The sequence below is a fragment of the Colias philodice genome, chromosome 26, assembly GCF_061535455.1.
Source record: "Colias philodice isolate Cphi_HAF_F1 chromosome 26, ilColPhil1 Martin Lab GWU primary, whole genome shotgun sequence".
NCBI classification, from domain to species: domain Eukaryota; kingdom Metazoa; phylum Arthropoda; class Insecta; order Lepidoptera; family Pieridae; genus Colias; species Colias philodice.
The window spans coordinates 6,225,588-6,250,261 of NC_143111.1; the positions used below are offsets into that span (position 1 = coordinate 6,225,588).

At 34.1% G+C, this 24,674-nt stretch overlaps 2 protein-coding genes across 2 annotated transcripts in view; both read right to left on the minus strand.

The window, feature by feature from the left end:
* Positions 1-10,726: 10,726 nt before the first annotated feature.
* Positions 10,727-24,674, minus strand: part of LOC149476953 (neuropeptides capa receptor-like) — a 59,968-nt gene continuing 46,020 nt past the window's right edge. Inside the window, exon 7 of the mRNA XM_089711514.1 lies at positions 10,727-11,070. Coding sequence (XP_089567640.1) covers positions 10,785-11,070 — 286 coding nt within the window. The 3' untranslated portion in view covers positions 10,727-10,784. The remainder of the gene's footprint in view (positions 11,071-24,674) is intronic.
* LOC149476954 (uncharacterized) lies at positions 14,682-16,639 on the minus strand. Its single transcript, XM_089711504.1, has one exon. The coding sequence runs from the start codon at positions 16,635-16,637 to the stop codon at positions 14,682-14,684; it is 1,956 nt and encodes a 651-aa protein (XP_089567630.1). The 5' UTR covers positions 16,638-16,639.

Sequence of the window (24,674 nt, forward strand, 5' to 3'; positions counted from 1 at the left end):
TCTTTGAGTCAAATATTGTAAGATGAAACGGACGCTTGGAAATGTGTTTTGCTTTCCATTTTACCTTAATTATTTAACAATAACAATATTTCAATTAACTTGACAGTTCCTTTGATTAATTTATTATCAACAGCTTATTCCAACACTGAATCTGTTGAATAAGATGTCCGTTGTCCTTCAATATTAAATTTAAATAAATATTTTAATACAAAATTGAATGCTCTATCTTTTCATTCTCATCAGAAATGTAATATGGGTAGGTAATCATTTTGTAGGAGTTTTAATAAAATACAAATAATTCGTAGATTAACCTCCTACATTCATAATATGAAAAAAAAAAATGTGTGCGTGTACTAGTGTACACACGTAAGAAGTGAAACTTCTTTATGACCTTATTTTTCAAAAAATAATTTACAATATGCAACTTTACAGAAATACGTCAATCACGCGTGGTAGGGATAAAAACAAGATGGCGCGTAACGAAAAAATGTAACACTAAATTTTTTTCCAACCCCGATAAAGAAGTTTCACTTCAAAAAACATCCTTGTATCTTGGCATTAATATTACGTATAATTATTTCCTTTACTATGTAAGTCGACCAAAAATCTAGGCTTATAAGGTAATCAATAAGATGTTGTTCAATATTATTCATGGTGAATCGCACTGTATAGTTTAGTCATATATCACTGTGTTCCATATCCAAAAGTTTATATCTTCGGCAATAAAAACATAAGTAGGTATGTATTAACTTCACTTACCAAGAAATCAGAATTCAGAAATTAGGGACATTGCCTAATAAATAACCATATAAATATGAAGGCACTAGAAGCAAACAACCTCCAAATAGTACCTATGTGCAATTATGTGAATATTAAATGCCCTTATATTGAAACGAAATAATCGTAATTTTTCACGATGATACGATAAACTTTTAATAAACCAGCCAAATACGCAAAAAAATCTTAAGACAATAGTTATTGAAATTTATTCAAATTAGACCAATTTTATGACTTCTATATCGTGTTTAATTACGTAAAAACGTCCCTATTTATTAAAATATAAACATTCAAATAAAATTGTCCGTATTTAAGCAAAAAGGAACCACCCAGCAAAAACGCACTTCTGAGATATCAAAGGATTTACAAAAACATTTGCAGCTCTGTTAGATGAAGTAAAATTAAAATTTATTTTATTTAAATTCATTGATAAATTACTTATTTAAGTATGTGTATATAAATTTGCTCTGAATATTCTTAAACTTTCTAGATAATTAAGAAAATGTGCATGTGGTTCCTTTTAACATTTATCAATTGATAGGTTTTCTCTTATACAAAAAGGAACCACATCCCAGGGATTTAATGATATAAATGAAACTATGTATTTATAATATCGTAATTAAAGCTTTAATTAATAAAATATATAAAATAATACTTATATAGAACGTTTATTCGACGTTATCATCGAATTGGATTTCGAAATCCATCATGTCTAGTCCATCTATGTGGTCTTCTATTGCATCATCACTAATGAGACCGTTATAAAAACTGTGCATCTTGTGGAATGAGATGTAATATGGACTGAATATCGCTAGAAGGTGAAAAAAGCTTCTCCAGAGGCAGCGACGTATAAGGTTCTTCGTTATCTTCTGTAATAAATAGAAAAAAGCTTTAAATCAAAATAATAAAGCCGCGTGGCTTTTATACGTAGGTAGGTATATGGCGACAGCAAAATATTATTAGTTCTTATAAAGCCGTGTCCCTACTAGACGACTAAGTATGTTGTATGTACATGCGCCATGTACAAAAAACTGGCTAAGTGCGAGTCGGACTCGCGCAACGAAGAGTTCCGTACCATTATCTATAAAAACGCCAAAAAAATCACGGCTTATTGTATGGGAGCTTCTTAAATATTTATTAAGCTATTGCATAGCTTCTATCGCGGGCCTTGAGCGCGGGGACCGAATCGAGAAATTCCGTTACGAAAAAACCTCACGCTCTCCACTCCGACGGGCTCGGAGGTGTGGCTTGAAGGCATGCTATGCAATAGCTTTACCGTGGCAGTCCCCGAGTACCACACGTCTTTTTTTTATTCTGTTTTTTAGTATCTGTTGTTACAGCGGCATCAGAAATACATCATATGAAATTTCGACTATCTAACTGTCACGGTTCATGAGACAGAGGGATAGACAGACGGACAGCGGAGTCTTAGTAATAGGGTCTCGTTTTACCCTTTGGGTACGGAACCCTAAAAATTATGCGCAACAGTGGCAACCCTAGCAAAAAATTAAATAAACTTGTTAAAATTTTGAATTTCGCAGGCTAGGGCCTTGTTCCGGTCAAAACAGTAGCCGCGCGAGTTTTAAAATCAAACAAATAATTATATGCGCTGAATGATGTGGCTGAATGTACTGTACTGAATCTGAATCTAAACGTATTTTACCAAAATAGTAGGTAGGTACCTAGATCATCGACAGTTATTTTTAAAACAGGGTTTAGACTTTAGTAGTTTCATCTCACAATGACAGATGAATCGTAACAAAATGATCTCTTAATTCGACTCGCCGCGCCTTCGTGAACAACGACATTGTCGTTAAAATACGTAAATCCACAGAGGATTCCTCTTGTACTTACTTAATGAACTATCTTCTTAAAATCACACCACAATCGGGAATGAATCAAAAGTGGATAAAGCGTACCTGCATCTGAGATTCAATAAGTACTTAAATGCATTAAATAAAACTACTTACCCGTTGTATCTTCATTATTATCTTCGGTGTTCGTCTCCAATGCTTTTCTTACCAATTGCTTGCTTATTTATTACTAAACATTTTCACATTTAATTTTAAAGGTAATTAACAAAAACAATAGAACTTACTTCGCGGAGGAAAAAAACACCGTCACGTATTCGAACTACTTCGCTGAATGTCACCTATATTGACAGATGTTCGACGTTTTACTTAAAAAATTGGAGTTTTGCACTTAAGTAATGAAATACGTTGTTTAAAGATGAGAAGCATTGTAACAAGTCAAGGCATTTGGTTCCATATAGCGATGATGGGTTTCAGAATGTTTTACAATATTTATTTATGCATAATAGAACCGAATGCTTGTGGTTTTATTTTGCAATAAAAAATTACAATTAAATTATGTATTTATTTTACGCATAACCATACCACAGAAACCTGGTTCTATTTTGTGTATTAAAAATAATTGTTATTAATAGAAATATGTGTAATGTATAATGGTACCAAGTAGGTGTGGATCTGTTTTGTATAAAATGACATGATAGTAATATCGTTTATTTGTTTGAACAAAGCAGTCCCGTGGTGCTGTGGTTCGGTTTTGCTTAATATGGTATTATTCGTTGTTGCTGGTGGTTCCTTTCTGCTTTTAGTATACCTTGTTTCCAACGTAAAAATCATGTGGTTCTTGTTTGTATAAGAATTTAGACCACTTTTGAATGAGTATTCTTCAATAAAAGTAAAAAACGAAATTTGTCGAGTGGTTCCATTTTGCATAAATACGGACAATTGTCTCCTCTACTTTCCAATCCGCGGTGTTGATACCGAACCTAGAATACATAACAAACAATTATTATAATAATGCAATGTATTAATATTTAAGCTATAATTTTACAAAAAAATTCAAAATAACTCTTATCCTCTGTGTAAACAACTGTGTAAGACGAAATTATAGAAGATATATAAACTGCCCCTAAAACTATTCAGTCTGAACTAGGTTAACTTATCACATCGTCACTAAGTCCCAAAAGTTTTAGACTTGACATTCCTGTTTCCATAAATTGTCTTGTTTGTCAGGCTTTGAATTGCTTATGATTAATTAAAACAACATTTTCAGATGACAATTTTACAGCATAAAATTGTATACCTACTTATAATTTATTTACAATTCATTTACAAAAGTTCAACTGATCAAAAAAAGTTTTATTTTAAAAGAATAAGAAAGTTTTATCGAATTGTATATTGCTTTTCTAGCGTTAGCTACTATGTATTAAGTATTCTGTGCTTTTACTCGAATACTATGCGTATCACGTGTCTTGTCATCATATATCTAATAGCTCCTAATATAAATATAGGTGAATTTGTCTGAAGTCTAAACTATAAACTGTAGGTAAAACCATAACCTAGAGAACGCTTAGAACATTATAGTTAAAATCGTCTCACTTATAGAAATAACATAATCTATAGGTCTAAAACTCTAAACTATAAACTGTAGGTAAAACCGCAACCTAGAGAACGCTAAGAACGCTTAGAACATTTATAGTTAAAATCGTCTCACTTATAGAAATAACATAATCTATAGGATAAGTCAGATTCAGTCTTACATTTGAATAATTAGTTAATAGTTTGTTGAAATAAAAAAAAAATTCTTGTTATTAACTACGGAAATGAATAACAAACAGCCCCTTAAATCATTATTATGTTTTAATAATAAAATGCTCTCATTCAAGGGAAACTTCCTTAGTATAATAACTTATAGGTACCGTAATAAAAATTTATTCCTAATTTTATCCGATCTGAAAACACAATAAATAACGATTGTACCTTCATTGAATTTTATGTTCATTGAACGATAACATTAATGGGCGAATAACCGATATTAGGATCATATTGAGAAAAAACAGAAAATACCAAATGTATATTTCGTGACAAAAATACATTAGATTTTTATTTTTGTACGGTACTTTTAATATAATGAATCTTTATAGTTAGAGGTGATTAATAAACTGTTGAAAGAAGAGGCTACTGCAAGCCTAATTTTCGCCTACAAAAAATGTCTTTAAAATCCGTGTCTGAAGTTCGAAATAATTTCACTAATTTGTCAGGTATCATTTTTCACTTAAATTCAATTATGATGATATTAGCCGTCTACACTCTACTAACGATCGCTTCAAGTTATTTCTGTCACAGTCATTCTAAACCAGCAAATATAAAGAACCAGATAGGTAACGTTTACGATAGATTTTGCTATTGGTTATGTTATTTTCCCCTCATGAATATATCACTATCCATCATCAATGTAACAATGTTATAGCTTGTTTGGTCTAGTTAAAATGCCCTAAGCATTTCGTATCGGTAATCAATTTAGTCAAATACTTGTCCTTTTTACGAAAATACCCAACAATTGCCCCAATCTTTTATGCCCTTTACGTGACTTTTTTATAAAGGCGACTTTTTAAAGGTTTTCAACTACAATATTTAACATTCTTATCAGAAATCTCATTGCAATTCTTGGAACTTGGTGTTCATTTGCATATGTAATTAAATTTATGAAGTTTGCAGCTGGATTCATATAATCTATCTCCATTCATTTGGAAATAGATTGCAGCGATTTTAATATACTTGTGCAGGTGTGTAGGCAGTAAATTCTCCAAGAAATAGACGTGCTTGAATTAGCAAACGACATACACCATTGCCATACAGGCATGTTACATACATACAGGTATGTTATCCAAGCGGCCATGCAATATGTAATTGTTTCTTTTTCTTTATATATTGGAATGTAGCAATAGCGCTCAGATACATGTGAAATGTTTTATATTAACTCTAAGATATTAACACAGTCTGTGTCACAGATCACTAAAATAAAGTTGATTTGAAGTTATTCTCATAGAAAAAGTAATACATGTCATTTCTAACAATTTATAACATTTTCCTACTAACATTTTATATTTTTGCATGTCTAGACTGTAAATTAATATTTTACGCATGTCTTACATAGTTAGACACCCGTGAATATTTCTTTTTTTTAAACGTTATAAATCTTTCACTCTCTTTTGGATTGTTTAAATAAAATATCTTTGAATTATGCCATCATATTATACATCACTACATAGTATAAAACAAAGTCGCTTTCTCTGTCCCTATGTCCCTATGTATGCTTAAATCTTTAAAACTACGCAACGGATTTTGATGCGGTTTTTTTTAAATAGATAGAGTGATTGATAGGAAGGTTCTAGTATATAATTTATTATGTTTTAGAAAAAGCGGGCGAAGCCGCGGGCGGAAAGCTAGTTAAGAATAAATTGTATGAATTTCAGGTGTAGAAACAAAAGCTCTAATCTTAACACGATTCACTGAATATTTCCGTCACAGTTGAATGATATGCTGGTTGTAGACAGTTAATTAACTACTGTTGAATACCCAGGGCAAATTTATCGTATGGAGCCCCCAATTAAGAACCTTTGTCAACGATAATTTTTATGTTCTAAGGCGTTTATTTACTCTGCTATGAAATGTAATGTGAATGAACTTTTTTCAGATTCAGAGAGCTCCATAGAATTGTCGATAATATGAAATTCAATAAACAATAAAATTTACCACCGGGGGAGGACGAAGCAGGGATGAAAAGGTAGTTTGAGTTAAAAATTAAAATATGAAATGAATTTTTTCCGCTCTGTCTCCATACACCTACGTCCCCATTCATGTTCACTTTAGAAACAATAGAAATATGGGTCATTCATTTTTTGTTTTCAGTTTTGTGGAAAGATAACGATAATAAATTATATTAATTAAGTTAGGCCTAACAAAATTTGTTCTTAGTTTTATATGTTGGGTCAGTATTATTGTAACGAATTTAAAATGGCTGCCTTTATACTAATATTATGTATTTTAAGAGCAGATGTTTTAAGAGATTGTGTACAATTATTGAAAAAATCATCAACTTAAATGAGCCCCTTTTAAACCCTAATATTTAATATTAGGTAAAAGGGTGAAATACCCTTTTAATAAGTTAATGTACTTACATTAATATGTTTTCGATTCAGGTGCCGATAAGGGATTAGGGTAAAAGCTTATATGATTTTAAAAATATAAGTTAAGATCTATAATATATAAAAATGTGTAATATTTTCCTTGGTATGTAATTGGAATTGCGTCATTTGTTAGTCACATTTCTTGATCTTCATGTTATTAGTTTCGTTTGATAATGTCTGTTCTCTGACAAAATAACTCAGTCCTTTTTCAATGAAGTACCTAGTAAAAGTAATATTTAAAAGAATGTTTCAAATAGCCAGGGCATATCTCGATTCACTAAACTTTTGAAATATATAATCCAACTCGCTCGTTCATATATCTGACATATTATCAAGTTACACGAACCACTGTGGCTAGGTTTAAGTGCAAATAGAAAGTTTGATTGCAATCGCTATTGTAATATCGAAATACGTTCACACATGACACATTTGCTTCTGCCAGAAGTTTCGAAGGAAATTAGATCCACTCATATGCATTTATATATTATAAATACCTAAACATTCCCTTGAATGAATCCTTTCGCATTCACGTATGTCACCACTGTTGATTATGTTAATACGGTCTTGTATAGTATTATATTATCTGTGATACGGTGCTACACTTATAAATATTTTAATGCAAAATGTACCTACTGAAGTTTGACAAGTTTGATGTAAAACGATATTTGTAGAGGATTAGACATGTGTTCAAATCTCTTGAGTTTACCCTGTTAAAATCAAGCAATTATCGCGGTAGGTTTATTTGAACAGGAATGTTACGGATTACCCAGTTTATATTCAAATACTGTCATGGGTAGTTTCAGTATTAATGTCCTTCAGATAACTTTTCTTGTAACATCTTTAGAAACTTCCGAAACGACTTGAGTGAATTTTATGAATTTTTTGTGTACATTCGGTAGTTCTTTGAATAAGTCGTAAACTATTTTTATAGCCCTAACTGATAAGGAAGCCCCGGCAGAACAATGTTTACAAGGTCGGCTAAAAAGATAGCTTTTTTTCTTTTTCTTTTTACAAAGAGTCCGCCCTCAGGTCATAAGGCTATATCTAGTTAAAAGATAGCTACATAATACCTACATATTCTAGAAAAATCTATATAAAATACGCATCGTAATTGACAGATGTGATTTCTCCCTTAATCAATCGCATCTGGATAGAAGATTAGATGAATATTTATGAGCAACCAGCACGTGTCAAGAAATTCGTATCATTGAAATATTCCCTAAAATATGATTAAACTAGAGAGCCATGCAGATGAAAATGGCAATAATTAATTACGTACACCAGCCACATAGTAAATTAAGATGTTATCTCGTAGAAGTCGTAGATATATATAGCGCTTGAAGTCTAAATTAAAGTCTATTACAACATAGTTAATATAATAAACATAGGTACCAAGGTTTTTGCACAGTATTACAATATTATTTCCTATAGATATTGTAATACTGTGGTTTTTGATTGGAAAAAATAAAGAATTATTGAAATAAAAAATGGAAAATATAATGTGAGTTTTTATTTACTATTCCATATACTACTGTTTTCCGTCTGGTAATCTTGTGGAATTTGACCTTATGTAACTTTGGCACATTTCACAAGAAATTAATACTGTTCTCCACGTAAAATTGTTTACCGTTTACTTAGTAATTTTAGCAAGCACTTACCCTATGTGACGGTGAATTTAGTCTTCTTTTATAAGGTTTTGATTACAGAAACATCAAACATTTTCAGAGGTAAGTAGATGATTAATATGCACAATCGTTATAAAAGAAAATTGCCTTACCTTTTAAAGACTTTGAAGCCAAAAGTAAAGTTGTTGTGATTGATGTGTTTGTGTTCGTAAGATGAATGCCTTTATTTCATTTCATATAGTTGATGATTTCAAAGATATTAATAAAGTTGGTTGGGAACCTGGCTGGCTTAAAGTAACATTAGGGTGTATTTTGTATACAATATTATATACATCTACTAGTCAGATGCAAACATGATTAGATAAATTATGTTTCTAGAACCAGTGACTACAGTTTATTCGAAAAACTAGATACACTCATATATGTACAAATGTACATACTTATATGAGCATTAAATAATGCTACTAGATGTTTGATATTTAACAGGATAGGAACAGAAAAACACACGTACGGACATTAACGATATTTTATTTTATAAACATCAATGAATTAATCAATTTTAATTATATTTACAATTACACACATGATCCTCTTAACATATTTTTACGTAAACACATCATATTTACAAAATTTGCTTTAAACATAGACTTACTTTACTATATAAAATACAATACTACTTTCATTTAATATTTTTATAGAGTATATCGAAAATTGAAAAATCTACAAGGGTCTGGAAGTGACGGATTTTCTTCAAGATAAGACTGAAGACATGGTTTAGAACTTATCATAGGTTTTATATACAAGTAGGAGTAGTTACCTACTGCTTACCATAGATTACTAAATAGTAAATATATAGTTACTATGTAGGACATTGTACATAGAAGGCTTTTCGGAACTATATTCGGAATGATATTCTACCAACTTAAATATATTTATATGGCACGTTTATTTTTTTTTAGTAAAACGCTTAACAAAAAATCCCCAATTAATATGATTTCAATACGTAATTTCCCATAAAATATGTAATGCATTTTTATTATTAGATTTCACAGCATGAAGGCAATTAGCGTCGTCAAAGGGCTCTTGAGAGGAATTTGCGAACTGAACATCGACTTTACACACAAAGTAAAAAGCTCAAAGCAAATGATGCTCTTTATGAAAGGATCAAAATGGCAACTGACAAAAATTTACGATAATAAAACCAGACACTCAGACAGTTGTTATTATTAAATATTCTCATAAGTGTTGGAGTTTAAAGCTAAGAATTGATAGGTAAGTACCTATTCTTACCAATAATTTAAATGCAAAACTTTGTATGTATGTATGTTCCTAAATAAAACCAGAATATGTGAACAAATCGCGATGATGTTGCACTTTGGTGTAAAAATATTGACATTGTCTACGGGCTACGACGTCTACGAGGAATTTGTTTTGGAAAAATATAAAGGCATGTTATCTGGATATTTAAGTCAATATAACTTTACAATGCCTAATTATAGTTGTGTTTATTTAAGAAGTGAGTCTTTTTAAAAGTGTTTATTTGGGAACAATTTCGTAAATTAAATTTTGACTAATTTGATGGACAGAAAATAAAGAATCATCCCAAAATAAATATTACATATTATATCTACTTCTACTATCTATAATATATTTTAAAACCATTCTTAATAATTATCTAAAAATACATCAATTTTATTTACATGGTGGCAAATAAAACGCTTTCTATTTCTATTTCTAAATTCCAATAATTACCTAAATTGTAATGTTCACTGAATTCATATTATTCACAATATTAAATATTATCAATATTTTCCCATACTTTATTATTTCGATAACAAAAAATGGTTTTACAATAAAACTGGTCAATAGTTCACTTCTGAAGATACTTATAAAAACTATTTCTTAATTTATCTAAATATATAACAACATCGTATTAAAATAGTTACGAGATCTTCATACAAAAATCTATTACAACTATTACAAATACACAATACTATCATTCGTATTACATTATATTATAACAAAATAGACTATTTTTAAAATGTCATTGTTTGTTTCTTCACTAATTTTCTTTAAGATACATGATATCTTAAAGAAAATTAGTGTGAATCACTACACTGAGTTTTCGTTTAAACACTAAAAGATCAAGAAAGAATGCTCTAGCTCTATGTTCGTTTGATGTAAATGCACCGTTAGAATGATACATTCACTTAAAATTACATCTGATTCTTGTCACATTTATTACTTATTGATAAATTAAATCAATAAAAAATTAAAAGAGTTTATACTTATACACATAATTTATTTAAAAATTATAAATTGACTGCGCTGAAACTTCCAAATTCGCGGCAGACGAAGTACGCAATCATGAAATAGCCAAAAGTTCAATTATTAAGTTTTATTGGATCCAGTTCTGTGCCATTTGGTATCGATTTATTATCGTTGGAGTAATAAAATATCACTTCTTCGTCTACCTTCGTTTCGATGCAGAAAGGTCGGTGGTTTTCTTTAACGAAGTCCACCTTCGCTTGGCGCGATTCGCCATAGAAACTGGAACGAACTTTTGTTAAACTGGACATGGTTGTCTCACGTCTCGAGTGATCGAAGTTTTTGGAACCCCTTCGGTCTATTTTTCGACAAAAGAGCGTCTCCTTGAATGCTAAGCGGTACCTGCAACAAGAAATGGAAGTACATATTAGGATTGCTTGCAGCGCAAAAAACTTACACCTACCTGTAGTATATTATCTATGAATCTACCTAATAATTAATTTAACATTTATTCAAAATAAACGGCAGATAGTATGAATAAACTAGAAAAAAAAAACTGCACATACTACCTATGTTAATTTACATAGGCAGTATTGCAAAAAATATTATTGAATCTACGAAAGCTCCAATAATTAATTTAAAAAAGAATTCTGCCACCAACAACAAAGTTAAATAATTAAAATATCGTTTCACATATTGTTCAATAAAATACGAAGTAATTGGACGCGAATTGATATAATAATATGTAACAGACACTATAAAAGGAATTCAATGAATTTTCAGTTGAAATTTCACTCGAATACAAGCACTTTGCATTCAATTTCGTAATCATACAGTTCAACAAATATAACTGGGTTTGGGATAAGTACCAACCAATCATTAAAATGTCTATAAATATCCTTATTTATATATTGGGAATAATTGGGTCTGGTTCAAATGATGCGCGTGTAGTTATCAATTTAATAAATTGTATTTAATTAATATCTGTCTATATACATAAAGGAATAATATTTATCCCATCACATCATATTCTTACAAGGAGCTCCGTGTCTATTCTGTCTGTTATTCATTAATTTCTAGAACAAAAACACGCAAGTGACACAATTCGCAATGCATGAAAATAATATATCAAAAGAATTTGTTTCTTTTTCTGTTTCTTTTTTGTTGTATGATAACATAAATGACTTTTACAAAGATAAAAACAATAGCAGTACCTTTTAACATATTTTATGGATCACTAAGAATATCGAAAGGATCATTTTAAAAGGTAATATACAGGGTGTAATCGTTAAGTTTGCACAGGCGATTATTCCGTAACTATTGCAGAATATATCAAAAAACTTTAAACTGATATCGAAAGCCTATATATATGGGAGTGTTTAATGTAATTTTTTTTGGATATTTCTCGTTTTATTTTTAAAAAGTTATTATTGTTAGGCATAGTACTTTCGATATCAGCTTACAGTTTTTTGATATCTGTAATAGTTACGGAATAATCGCCTGTGCACACTTAACGATTACACCCTGTATATTCTAACTTTATAAATCGATTAAAAATTCGAAAGAAAATTCCACGATCATCTTTAATAAAAACTTTATAATCGAGAATCTCTGGAAAAATGCTTATGCATGCCAATATTTTAAATAATATCATTTATGAAAATAAAATAGCGGACAATGACTTACAACTTTTTAGAATACATTTCATTTGAAAATTGAATAGATTTTAAACATGTAATCTGCAATAAACATCTAATTTACAATTTAAGACTAAAATTTAACGTGTAATTACTCTCAAAGGATTTTATTTCCTTAAAATGTTTGTGTATTTTCTAGCATGATAGATCCTGATCCCAAATGTGCCTAGTGCGTGTGACGTCACCGTATTATTTATCAACTTCACATACAGCTGTTGTACATGGAAAATAAAATTATAACGATATTACACAAGAAAGAAATTTTATAGAATTATGCTAAATCACAAAGTTTGATAAGACTTAACATATTACGGTGCATATTTACTGTTTACATCAAACGAACATAGAGCCAGTCAAGCTAGAGCAAGAGCATTCTTTCGTGATCTTTTAGTGTGAATGGAAACACGAATTCAGTGTTATATTAGAGCATTGCATAGAATCTTTTCGAACGCCTGTTTACACTAAAAGTACTATCTCAATCTGGTGTTAGAATTAACTTGTAGTTTAATCTTAATGCACCGTGACATATAATCGTGCGAAAAATAATGTTATTTGTGAAAAAAATGAATTACAAAAACAATATAATATCGTACAATTCTATTAATTAAAGGGTTTGTAGAAGCGTTTGTGGCCAGGGCAAGATTTAATTAAACTAATTTGTATTTAGCAAGCACTAGCCCAAAGCCTGGGGCTTTACTTTGTTAGGAGATAGCCGTTTTCCTCTTTCAAGTTTCAACCCTTCCAGTTTCTTATTTAACATACAAAATTGTTAGTATTCCCTTCTGTCCATTTTTTGGCTTTATTTCGCTGATATTGTGATATCTACTTATATCCCTTTTTCCATCATCACCACAGACATATGTATGTCTGTGATCATCACTATATAAAACAAACATTCCGCCATCAGTGCTTATAGATCTTTAAAATTACGCAACAGATTTTGATGAGGTTTCTTTAAATGGATATGACTACGATGATTCGAGAAAGGATTTAATAAATATAATTTATAAGTTTCCAGAAATAGCGGGCGAAGCCGCGGGCCGAATGCTAGTAAATATATAAAAGTTAATCTCCAAATACAATACAGCCGTCCGAGCAAGCAAACATAACAGGCATAGAATTCGCATTTTTAATATATTTATAGATTTCATACATTTCATATTCCCAACCAGACTCGACCGAATACAGCGTTATACCATTTTTATTTCACGTCGAATACTTTCAATCGAGTATATTTCCAATCATCGTAGAGCTCTACAGAAAATTGCCAACAAAAATAGGATTATCATTGAAATAGTATTACGGGATAAAGATTGGTATGGTAGAGTTAATTAATTGCGTCTCGGCCAGAGCTTATAACAATAAATGCTAATAATTATAAGCTCAAAAAAGTTTGTGGGCAAGGGTTATTGGTCGCGCCAATATAAAAAATATACGTAAATATATTTCTCGATATGAAAGTGGACTGTATTGAGATCTACGTGGTGTTTAGCAAAGAGGGATAGACAGGATCATACGGCACATACCTCGTCGGAGGGAGTAGCGTCCAGAACACACGCGCCGCCACGCGGTCAGGGTCCTCCAGCTCGCGGCGGGCAAGAACGGCGTCCAGTCCCACACTCCACACAAACACACACGCGGCGGTGAGCGCGACCAAGGGCCGGGGCACGGGATACCCCGGTGGTGTTACAAGGGCACAATGCCTGATGATCTAGAGAGCCTCGTGGAAGCTCTCCGGCGGTGGCCGAGTCCCGAACCTCGCGAAGGCACGGAGCGAACCCGACTGACTGCAGCGACAAGCACGTCGCGTTCACGTCTTATTGGACGTGTCACGTGGTTAGTGACCACGCGGTGATTGGTTGTGCTCGTATGTAGGGAAGGATGAAGGAACACGCCACAAATAATAAACGTTTAATTTCTACATTTACTATTTTAATTATATTGGCGTTACCATATCCACCCGCCCTAAATGGGTCACCATTTAAAACCAATCATAAGATACAGCGAAAAACTATGACTCTAGGATCGCATAATGCGCGCGGGTTAATAAAAGTCCTAAGAGCCACGGCGGTAATATAAATAACAAGTTCTATGGCTCTAGGAGCGCAAAATGCGAGCGGGATAATAAAAAATCCTAAAAGACACGGCGGAAATATAACTAACAAATTCTATGACTCTAGGATCGCGTAATGCGAGCGGGGTATATAAATTCCTAAAGTCACGGCGGTATTATAACTAAGAAATTATAAACGAAAGCGGTGCAAAAACTTAAAATTAAACTTAACTAACTGCGGTAATATACTATATGCGGTATGACTATTGTCTTGGAAGCGGACATAAACGAACGACCGGGCGAAGGTAAGTTCCCTTGGCGGTTCTAACTGTACAAACGCGCGCGACGTCGTCCTTTGAAGGATGTACTTTCTCTACGACGGCTAAAGGCCAGGTTAGGGGCGGTGCATTATCATTTATTACAACCACGACCGTTCCAGGAGTAATAGGTGTGGAAGGCGTATTCCATTTCTGCCTAACCTGCAGACCGTGTAAGTATTCCAATCTCCAACGTTTCCAAAACGACTGGACTAACTTGTCCAGTAGCGAATGCCTATAAAGCAAACTGACGTGACTCAGATTGACGTCAGATTTGACTTGCGGCGCGGGTAAAGCTAATAAAAGCGCGGTAATTAAAATAACACGAAACAAATGCGTTATGATATTCATATATTTAATATGATAATAGTCAATGATCATGATAATTATGTGATCATTGCGCGGTAATATCACTGGATGCTTATGTGCATATTCCAGGGCGGAATCGCTTAGACGTCCGATGAGGATAAGTCTGTTGCGAATAAAAGGCCTCAAGCGGTTGAAGGCCTGCGAATAAAATTTATAAAAGAGTATATTATAATACTCCTCTGCAAAATATTCATTTTGCAGGGCGGGAATAATTTTATTCTCAGCGAAATTAGGTTCCTCTACGGTCATCATAACACCGCGGCGGGGTAATAATATAAGGAACCTATAAATATAAAATACACGACGCGACGAGACGCGAAGGGCGGTATCGTATAAAGCGCAATGCTTTATAGGCGAGCACACAGTGTGTGTTAATAATTTTCGTTCGGGAATGTCTGCAATAGACTCACCATCGAGACTCCTAAGAGGCCATTCAGATGGGTCCGAACGAGCCCACTGGGGTCCTTGGAACCACAGAGGGTGCGGTACGAGATTTTGTGGCGTAATGCCACGCGAAAGAATGACAGCGGGAATTTCAATACCAGAAACATGGTAGAAGTTGTCTGATGGGATGTTATACACGACTGTGGGAGCAACGGAGCCCATCATGTCCCACAGACGGGCGGCAATTGACAAGATGGAGTGCTTAGTGCACATCACATCGGCGGGTGCGGTAATTTTAAAATAAAAACAATTATCAACAGTTGACCAATGCAGACCAAGTAATTTATGTTGCACGGTCTTATCAAACTCTACCGCGGAGGGTAAAAATTTGTGCGAAGCGGGAAGATTATCTAACACATTTTTACTATTACTATTCCATTTAACTAGATCCCACTGAGCTCCCTTAAACAAATCGATGAGCTGCTGCGACGCGGAAACTGCTTCACATTCCGTGGGAATAGAGAAGGCGATATCATCCATATACAACGAGGAAGACGCAATGCCACTCGCGAGCGGATATTTCGCGCCGTCATCTTCTACGAGCTGTCTTACCGTGCGCAGTGCATGATAAGGACTAGACTTGATGCCGAAGCAAACTCGATTAAATTGATAAAGAAGCAGCGGATCCTGCGGGCTGAAACGATATAAAAAACATTGAAAACGACGATCAAACTCACGCACGAATATCTGCAGAAACTGTTGGCGGCAATCGGCGGTCATGGCAATCGCGTGGAGACGAAAACCTAAAATTATTGTAAACAAATTGCCTTGTAAATTCGGTCCAACATGCAGAAGGTCATTCAATGAACGCTGGCTTCCAGAAGTTGGCATGCTAGCATCTAAAACCATGCGCAGCTTAGTCGACGATTTATCCTCGCGCAGAACAGCGTGATGCGGTATAATATAAATAGGTGTAGGGTCACGCGGATCATACGGAGGCGCGGGTGATATATAATTTTTCGTTAGATAATCTTTTATAACGTCATCATATGCCAACCTTAATTTAGGTGAAGCTTGAAGCTTTCTTTCGAGGCACATGAAACGTTTTGCGGGCAATATTAAATGAGTCACCGAGAGTGTAGAAATCATCCTTAAATGGAAGCGAAACAATATATCTACCACTCACGGGATCGCGGGTTGTAGTTAATTTATAATATTCTTCACATTCAACATCATCGGGATGTTGAACGGGCGGTGCGGTAGGAAGCTCCTCGAGCTCCCAGAAACGCCTGACTAATGAGTCAATAGCGGCGGTCTCTTGAACGTGACAACACGTCAAGGGCGGTTTATGTATGTTAGGTATGGTGGGTACTGAACCCATTATTACATAGCCTAACACCGTGCGCAATGCAGCGGGCGCCGACGAGTCACGAGATGCATGAACTACGTCGGGGAGAAGCAGATGAGGGAACAGAGAAGCACCGATTAATAAATCGATTTTATTTGGCGTACCAAAACTCTCATCTGCGAGCGGTAAATGCGAAATATGCGATAAGACAGAAGTGTCTATAACAGCGGTAGGTAATAAATCCGTAACATGATCAACAACTAGCGGTGAAATATTAAAAGATATGTTGTTGTCAAGACGCGAATAAAATTTTATATTTACGGAATTACTATTTACAATTTTTTCTGAACCACCGAACCCCTTAATAATAGTACGTTCGGTTTTCTGCGGTTTAATACCTAAGCGTTCACAACATTCATTTGTAATGAAGTGACTTTGTGAAGCGGAATCTAAAAGCGCGCGAATAATAAGCCGTTCGCCTTTACAATTATAAGCTACGACTTCAGCGGTTGATAATAAAATAGTATGTTGTTTATTCGCGGGCGCGTTGCATTGAAATGCGTTATCAGTATCAGCTGTATAGCTAGCGGTACATAGCGCAATGTCGGAGCGGACGCACTCGCCCGACGCGGACGGCGGTGACGGCGCAGGCAACGGCGGTGTGCTGCGCGGCGGGGGGTGAGACGCAGGCGCGGGAATGGAAGATTCGCGTTTCAAGTGTAACATCGTATGATGTTTTAATTTACAAATGCGGCAATTAAAATTAGACGAACAACTAGAAACTCGATGTTTTATACTGAGACAATTTATACACGCGTTTCTATCCTTTACGTATTTCAAACGTTCCTGCGGACTCATTTTATGAAAACTTGAACATTTAAATAAATGTTGATGCGTAATATTTTTACAAAGACAACTATAAGCGGAATCAGCGGTTGTTACGTAAGACTGATACGTCTTAGGCGGTGCGGAAGAAATATTATTTGAACTGCGGTTATAATTATTATACTTTCGAGGCGGTTTATTTATTCCCGAATTTGTGGAAGGATGAATGCGTTCTAATACCTTCGCACGAGTTTGAATAAATTGAACTAAGTTATCAAAAGTAGGCATTTCACTACCAAACTTAGTCTCGAAAGCGCGAACAGTATCTGAGTCTAACTTCTTCAACGCGATATGAACAATCATTAAATCTGTAATATTATCTAACTTTATATTCTGTAAGGCGCGCACTGCGCTGATAAAGTTATCAGTAAATAAATCAAAGTTTGTTGCGGACGGAGAAAGCAAAGGTTTAAAATCAAACATTTGATTTAAATACGCGGAAACTAACATACGTTTATCATCATATTTATTTTTTTAAAGTTTGTAAAATTAAATTATAATTTTCAGCGGAGGGGGTTATACGAGCTATAACAGTTGTGGCCTTCCCCGTTAATTTACCTAGTAAATAATATAAACGCTCGGCATCTGTAAGGCCGGGATTGTTGTGAACAATTGATTCAAAATTCGAAAGAAACAGCGGAAATGAGCGAATATCACCCGAAAATGGTACTAATTCGATAGGCGGTAATTTAGGCCTATTTTTATGCAAATTATTAATATCTCCGTGTGACGGACTTGGTTGCGAATATTGCGATTTAATTCTTATAACTCTGCTATATAAAGACTCGAATGCAACGAGGCTTTTATAATCAGGTTTCGCGGTAGGTGTTAATAATAATAAGCGAGTATTGTATTCGTCTAAACACTTTTCAAATCTTTCACGTAATGATTCTATCTGCGCGGACTCGTCAAGGAAACTTTCCATAAGCGAGGCGTTGTTATGAACGTTTAAAGACAAATCATACATTTGTTGCACCATTTCGAATATAACTTCGCGTTTAGCTAATAACATGGATAACTGCGAATCATTTATATCTTCCGAATCATTAACATCCGAAGCGTCACTATCAGGTAACTTAGTCATTTTCTTAGGCGGCATTTTTAATAACAAAAGTATATATTCAAACAGAGAATGTTACAATACAAGTTACAATAACAAGTAATACGACTAAATAAAGTAGGTCAGCGACGCAAGCGTAATATGAACCGAGTATGAATTTTCAATATGGTCGGATTATAACAGCGGATCGCGGAATGACCTAGATAACGTTATAAATTTCGAACGCGGGTAGCGGATAAATAAATATGATGAAATATGTTCGATTTATAATGATTTTAGCGTTATAACTGCGGATAAACGATATGAATATAGTTTTAATTAACTATTTTAATAATAATATACGCGTAACTTAATGTTACGGGCGGAATAAAATATATTTTAAGCAAAAAATAATAGATGACGCAATGTCGATCTATGCGGTATATTATAGTTATTTCACAATGAATGTACTATTATGGCTGGTTCACACTTTGATTAGTGCGAGTGCAGGTGATTAGTGCGAGTGCAGGTGTGTAGTGCGAGTAGTGTCCAATTCAACTGCGAGTGCAGGTGATTAGTGCGAGTGCAGGACAATGGTGAAATTCGCGACGCTACACACTACGCTAAACACTAAACACTAAACACTCCTGTCCAGACGTGTTTAGGCAGGCACACTGCGAGTGAGGGGGAAGGGAGGGCGCGCGGGACGTGGCTACTCGCAGTCCACTCGCAAAAAAATAGAACACGCTTCTATTCACTTTACTACACAGCCTACTAAACACTCGCACTAAACAGTCGCTGTCCACACGTAGTACTACTCATCACCTGCACTCGCACTAATCAAAGTGTGAACCAGCCATTAAATCGCTTATTAGGGCCTACAATGAGTATCCTAATAAGGGCGGGTTTAAAATATATTTTATATGAATAGTAGAAGACGCATTGTCGTTCTATTATATGCGGTATATTATATAGTATTTCGCATTGAAGATACTACTAATCGCTTATTAGGTCCTACACAATGAGTATCCTAATAAGGGCGGTGGAATCATCAGGCATTATCCTGCTCGAAGTGACCACTCAATGGTCGCGCCAATATAAAAAATATACGTAAATATATTTCTCGATATGAAAGTGGACTGTATTGAGATCTACGTGGTGTTTAGCAAAGAGGGATAGACAGGATCATACGGCACATACCTCGTCGGAGGGAGTAGCGTCCAGAACACACGCGCCGCCACGCGGTCAGGGTCCTCCAGCTCGCGGCGGGCAAGAACGGCGTCCAGTCCCACACTCCACACAAACACACACGCGGCGGTGAGCGCGACCAAGGGCCGGGGCACGGGATACCCCGGTGGTGTTACAAGGGCACAATGCCTGATGATCTAGAGAGCCTCGTGGAAGCTCTCCGGCGGTGGCCGAGTCCCGAACCTCGCGAAGGCACGGAGCGAACCCGACTGACTGCAGCGACAAGCACGTCGCGTTCACGTCTTATTGGACGTGTCACGTGGTTAGTGACCACGCGGTGATTGGTTGTGCTCGTATGTAGGGAAGGATGAAGGAACACACCACAAATAATAAACGTTTAATTTCTACATTTACTATTTTAATTATATTGGCGTTACCAGTTATCATTAATTGAACTTGCTACGGTATTTACAAAATTATAATAATTTTTGTATCACTCCGTCATTGGATAAAACCAAAACACAATTGTTTTGGTTTTAGTTTTGCTCTTCGCATGATATTATAATTATTAAGCTATTGCATAGCTTCTATCGCGGGCCTTGAGCGCGGGAACCGAATCCAGAAATTGCGTAACGAATATGTACCTAATACTGTATGTATTATGTATAGTGGAATTTAGTTTAGTTCTAAGTTAAGCGCGTCTATAGAACCGCCATCCAGTTACAAATGACCCGAAATTTTGTGTCAGTGTTTCGGGTCATTTGTAACAGGATGGCGGTTCTACAGGGGTCTTAGTACGCCGACATAACCCACGGCTCCTTCCCCGGGGGCCGTGGGTATCTTTGGAAGATTTCCCCACTATAAAAAAAAAAAAAAAAAAAAGGGGTCTTAGTACGCAATGACAAAAAGAAAAATGATGGTCAGAACGCTGATACCGGATACCTTAAGATACTGTAATACATATTTTATATTAGAGAATCTTAACATAAAATATTATAGTAATGTTATAGTTAGTGTCCGACCGAACTTTCGGTTTCGGTTTCGGTTTCGGCCGAGTTTCGGCCAAAAATCAAGTTTCGGCCGCAGTTTCGGTTTCGGCCAAAATCGGCCGAAACTTTTGCCGAAACCGAAACTTATTTCGCAAGTTCAGTGAACCTATACTTTTATTAACAAGTATAGGTTACGATATTAAGTATATTTTAAGTTCATATTACAACGATCATATTATAGGGGAATACCTAATAAAAAAGGTAAAATAAAACACCTAATAAAACAAATTCCTATCGTCATCTTGAGATGTACTTGAGTACACCCTAACCAACTCATCTTCACGCAAACATAACATGGACGGGATGGCATCCTTGAAATCCTAATCCTTGAAATAAACCTTTTTACTTTCTAATATACTAATATACATCCTCTAATTACTGAACGCTTTACCTCCATACTTATAACCCTTCACGTAAAACACTCAGTGGCTTTATAAGGGTGATTATACAAAAATGGGGTAACTTTTGAGGATATTTTGTTTACTATATTTTTTATATCAGATTGTTACAAATTAGGGTGTATATGATAGCTAATCTAATGAATATATTGTTCCAAATCGGGCCAGCCACTTTTTTAAGTAGATTGTGAGATATTTTAAATTTTCTGGAATTGGCCTCCAGGGGACTGACGAGGCTAACATGGTACTGATAAAAAACACAATTTTGTAATATTCTTAAAGAAATTGAATGAAAATTAATACAAATCTCTCAGTTTTAATAATGGCACATGTATTTTACGTACTTAACACGTTTAAAAATGATAATTAATAATATGTGTTACTGGGAAAAAACAATGTCTCAATTTTCAAAACAGCCTTCTGACATTTAACGCAACGTGAATATTCTTACTCTCTTACTTAACTTTTACTACTTTGAATTAGTTTTACTTGATATTTTAAGTAATTCACAAACAATAGAAACAAAAAAACGGCCAAGTGCGAGTTGGACTCCTAACAAACCTATTTTTTATTATGTTTGTAACTTAAAATTTACACTTTTAGCAATTTTTCCTTTATCTGTGTTATAAGACGTTGCTATTTACCAAGTAGAAGTAAACTATATAGCAGTTTATAGTAGACTGTATACACGGGAAGCATCCTGTGTGTTTTTTTATTCCCTTGCGAATATTGAATTTTGCGGAAATTTGCAGTATTAACGGATGTAGGTATCTTTTGATTGCGTTGCGTTATAAGTTTGATTTTTTTACAGCCCCAATATATACCTATACTTGTTCACACACGCACACGCTCGCCTAATTTCGTTTTCCTCGGCAACGCTTTGACGGACGCTGTCAAAGCGTTGGTTGAAACAATTTTTGATTATCTATGTTGAGATTGGAACGGGGTGTAATAGTAATTAATAATTATTATTTTTTATATAAGAGGTACCTAAGTACAAATACCAATCCAAAGTATTAAAGACTCTTTAATAAAGAGAAAGATCTCAAAATACCAAAACTTAGTATTTAAAGTAACAGTAACAATTACTGATTTGATTTAGATGACTGATTTTACTGAGAACTTAATTTGAAAAAAATAATAAAAATTAAAATTGTTATTAGTTATTAATATCTTAAAAATATTATTTTTTTATTTTATAGTAAATAAATGATTACAACAAATATAATGTACTGTGTTTTCATTTCATGCCCTAATTAAGGCAAAATAATAGGTAAAATGCACCAAAGTTCAGTATTTTTAGAAATTTCATACTTGACCACGTGAGTTTCGGTTTCGGTTTCGGTTTCGGCCGAAACTGAAGCCACGGCCGAACATTCGGTTTCGGTTTCGGTTTCGGCCTGGAAACCAGTTTCGGTCGGACACTAGACTTATAGTATCTTCACCGTGTGTGACGCGCTTTAGAACTTTGAATACTCTTGTTTATGGTATGTGTAGCTTAAGGTTTTAGTAAGTTTGTGTTTAAGTTATAATATTGAATATTAGAAATTAAGTAATGGATATAAAAATTATGAATTTACACAAGATTTCAAGAATCACAGTGTAAATTCATATTTTAAATAGACGGAATATATGGGGGTATGGTTTTAATGAATAAACACTATTTATTTGATCACGGGTCTCCAAAGCTTCGCCTAATAAAAGTTGTAAAAAGTTTTTTTTTAAAATGCAATTTTTATATTAAAAGCTACTTATATCGCTAGCGAGTTTTAAACAAGAATATACCCTTCTGGACGAAATATATGTGCCTTATGGTAAACATAATGATTTTCCGATTGCTTTGAATGAAGAAACGCCTGTTCACTGTTCAGTAATTATTTTAGCATACAAATACTTGTATCGTTGCATATTAATACATATTATATGTATGCTTAGGTTTCTATTGATTGCGGAACAACAAAAGTTATTATTACAATATAATTGATGATCAACGTTGACAGTTTGTAAGGTGACTCTCATTTTCATTTGTACTACGGCTCTGTTCAGGATAAGCCAGGAAATGTTCCATTCACGTACAAGCTAGTCATCGTGCGTACAAAACAGCCAAGTTGCTTTTCCTTTCTTTTATTTCTGTGTATACTTGCTTGTTAATCTTTCTCTCTGTGCCTATAAGCAATTTTGCTGATGTACAATCTGTTTAACTGCTTTTTTGGTAGTGTGCTTTAAGCATAACGACGACATCTGGTTCAGTGGTTAACGTATGAACTTTTAAACTTATAATCACCGTCTTTACCACTGAATTTAGATTCCTTGTGGGGATTAACAAAAGAATAGCATGACAGGACACAGAAGGCTCTCTCATCATCTTGTAGGTAAAGAAAATTGTACCTACTATTATACAAATGTTATAATTTATCTGCCCCATCCCCCACCACGGGAACATAATATACAGTCTTTATGAAGGGAATAAGCTACTTTTGGTCATAAAATGAATCTTGAAGACACAATAGAGTTTAAGTATATACGAAGAAAACGGCGATGGAAAGTAAATTTTATAAAATGAAAAAGAAATAAAATGATAGTCGTGTATAATGTACATATTATATAGTTGATAGTGTAGTATACAGCTAAGCTAGTGCTTCGGCCTTCGCCATATACCAAACTACATGTAATCTATTCATGTAATAAAATACATACGGAACTGTCATCATTCATCTTATTTTGCGTGTAAGAGTTACAAATATCCAGACTTTCGTACAAACTTTCAAGCTTGTACAGAATGTAATGTTAGTAAGATACGATAGGAAATATGATATAAAAATATCTGTAACAAATATACATTTATCCTCAGGTTAGATAAATGCTATAGTGATATTTGGAGATTTAGCTGACGGATTTCTTATGGTAAATTTGTAGGTGAAAATACAAGGAATTGCTTAGCTTGTAAGAATTACAGGAAGACGGAGTATACGGGTGATAAAAGCACAGATAAAAGGCTAGGAGACAATACACATGTTTACCTTTACATCTACGCTATTGGTAGGTACTGACTTATGCAAGACACTTCTTAAATAAATGACAACTTTTTTTAGTATAACAATACAAAAAAAAAACATAATAATATATCAAGTCGGTGATAGGCCGAGAATATTTGCATACGAGGCTGTTTTCTAGAGATTTAGTTTCAGCGAAAACAACATACCTTTGAATTTAAATAAATTATTGTGTAAATAAATTATTGTATAAATCTGTATACTTTTATAACTTATAATAATTCTG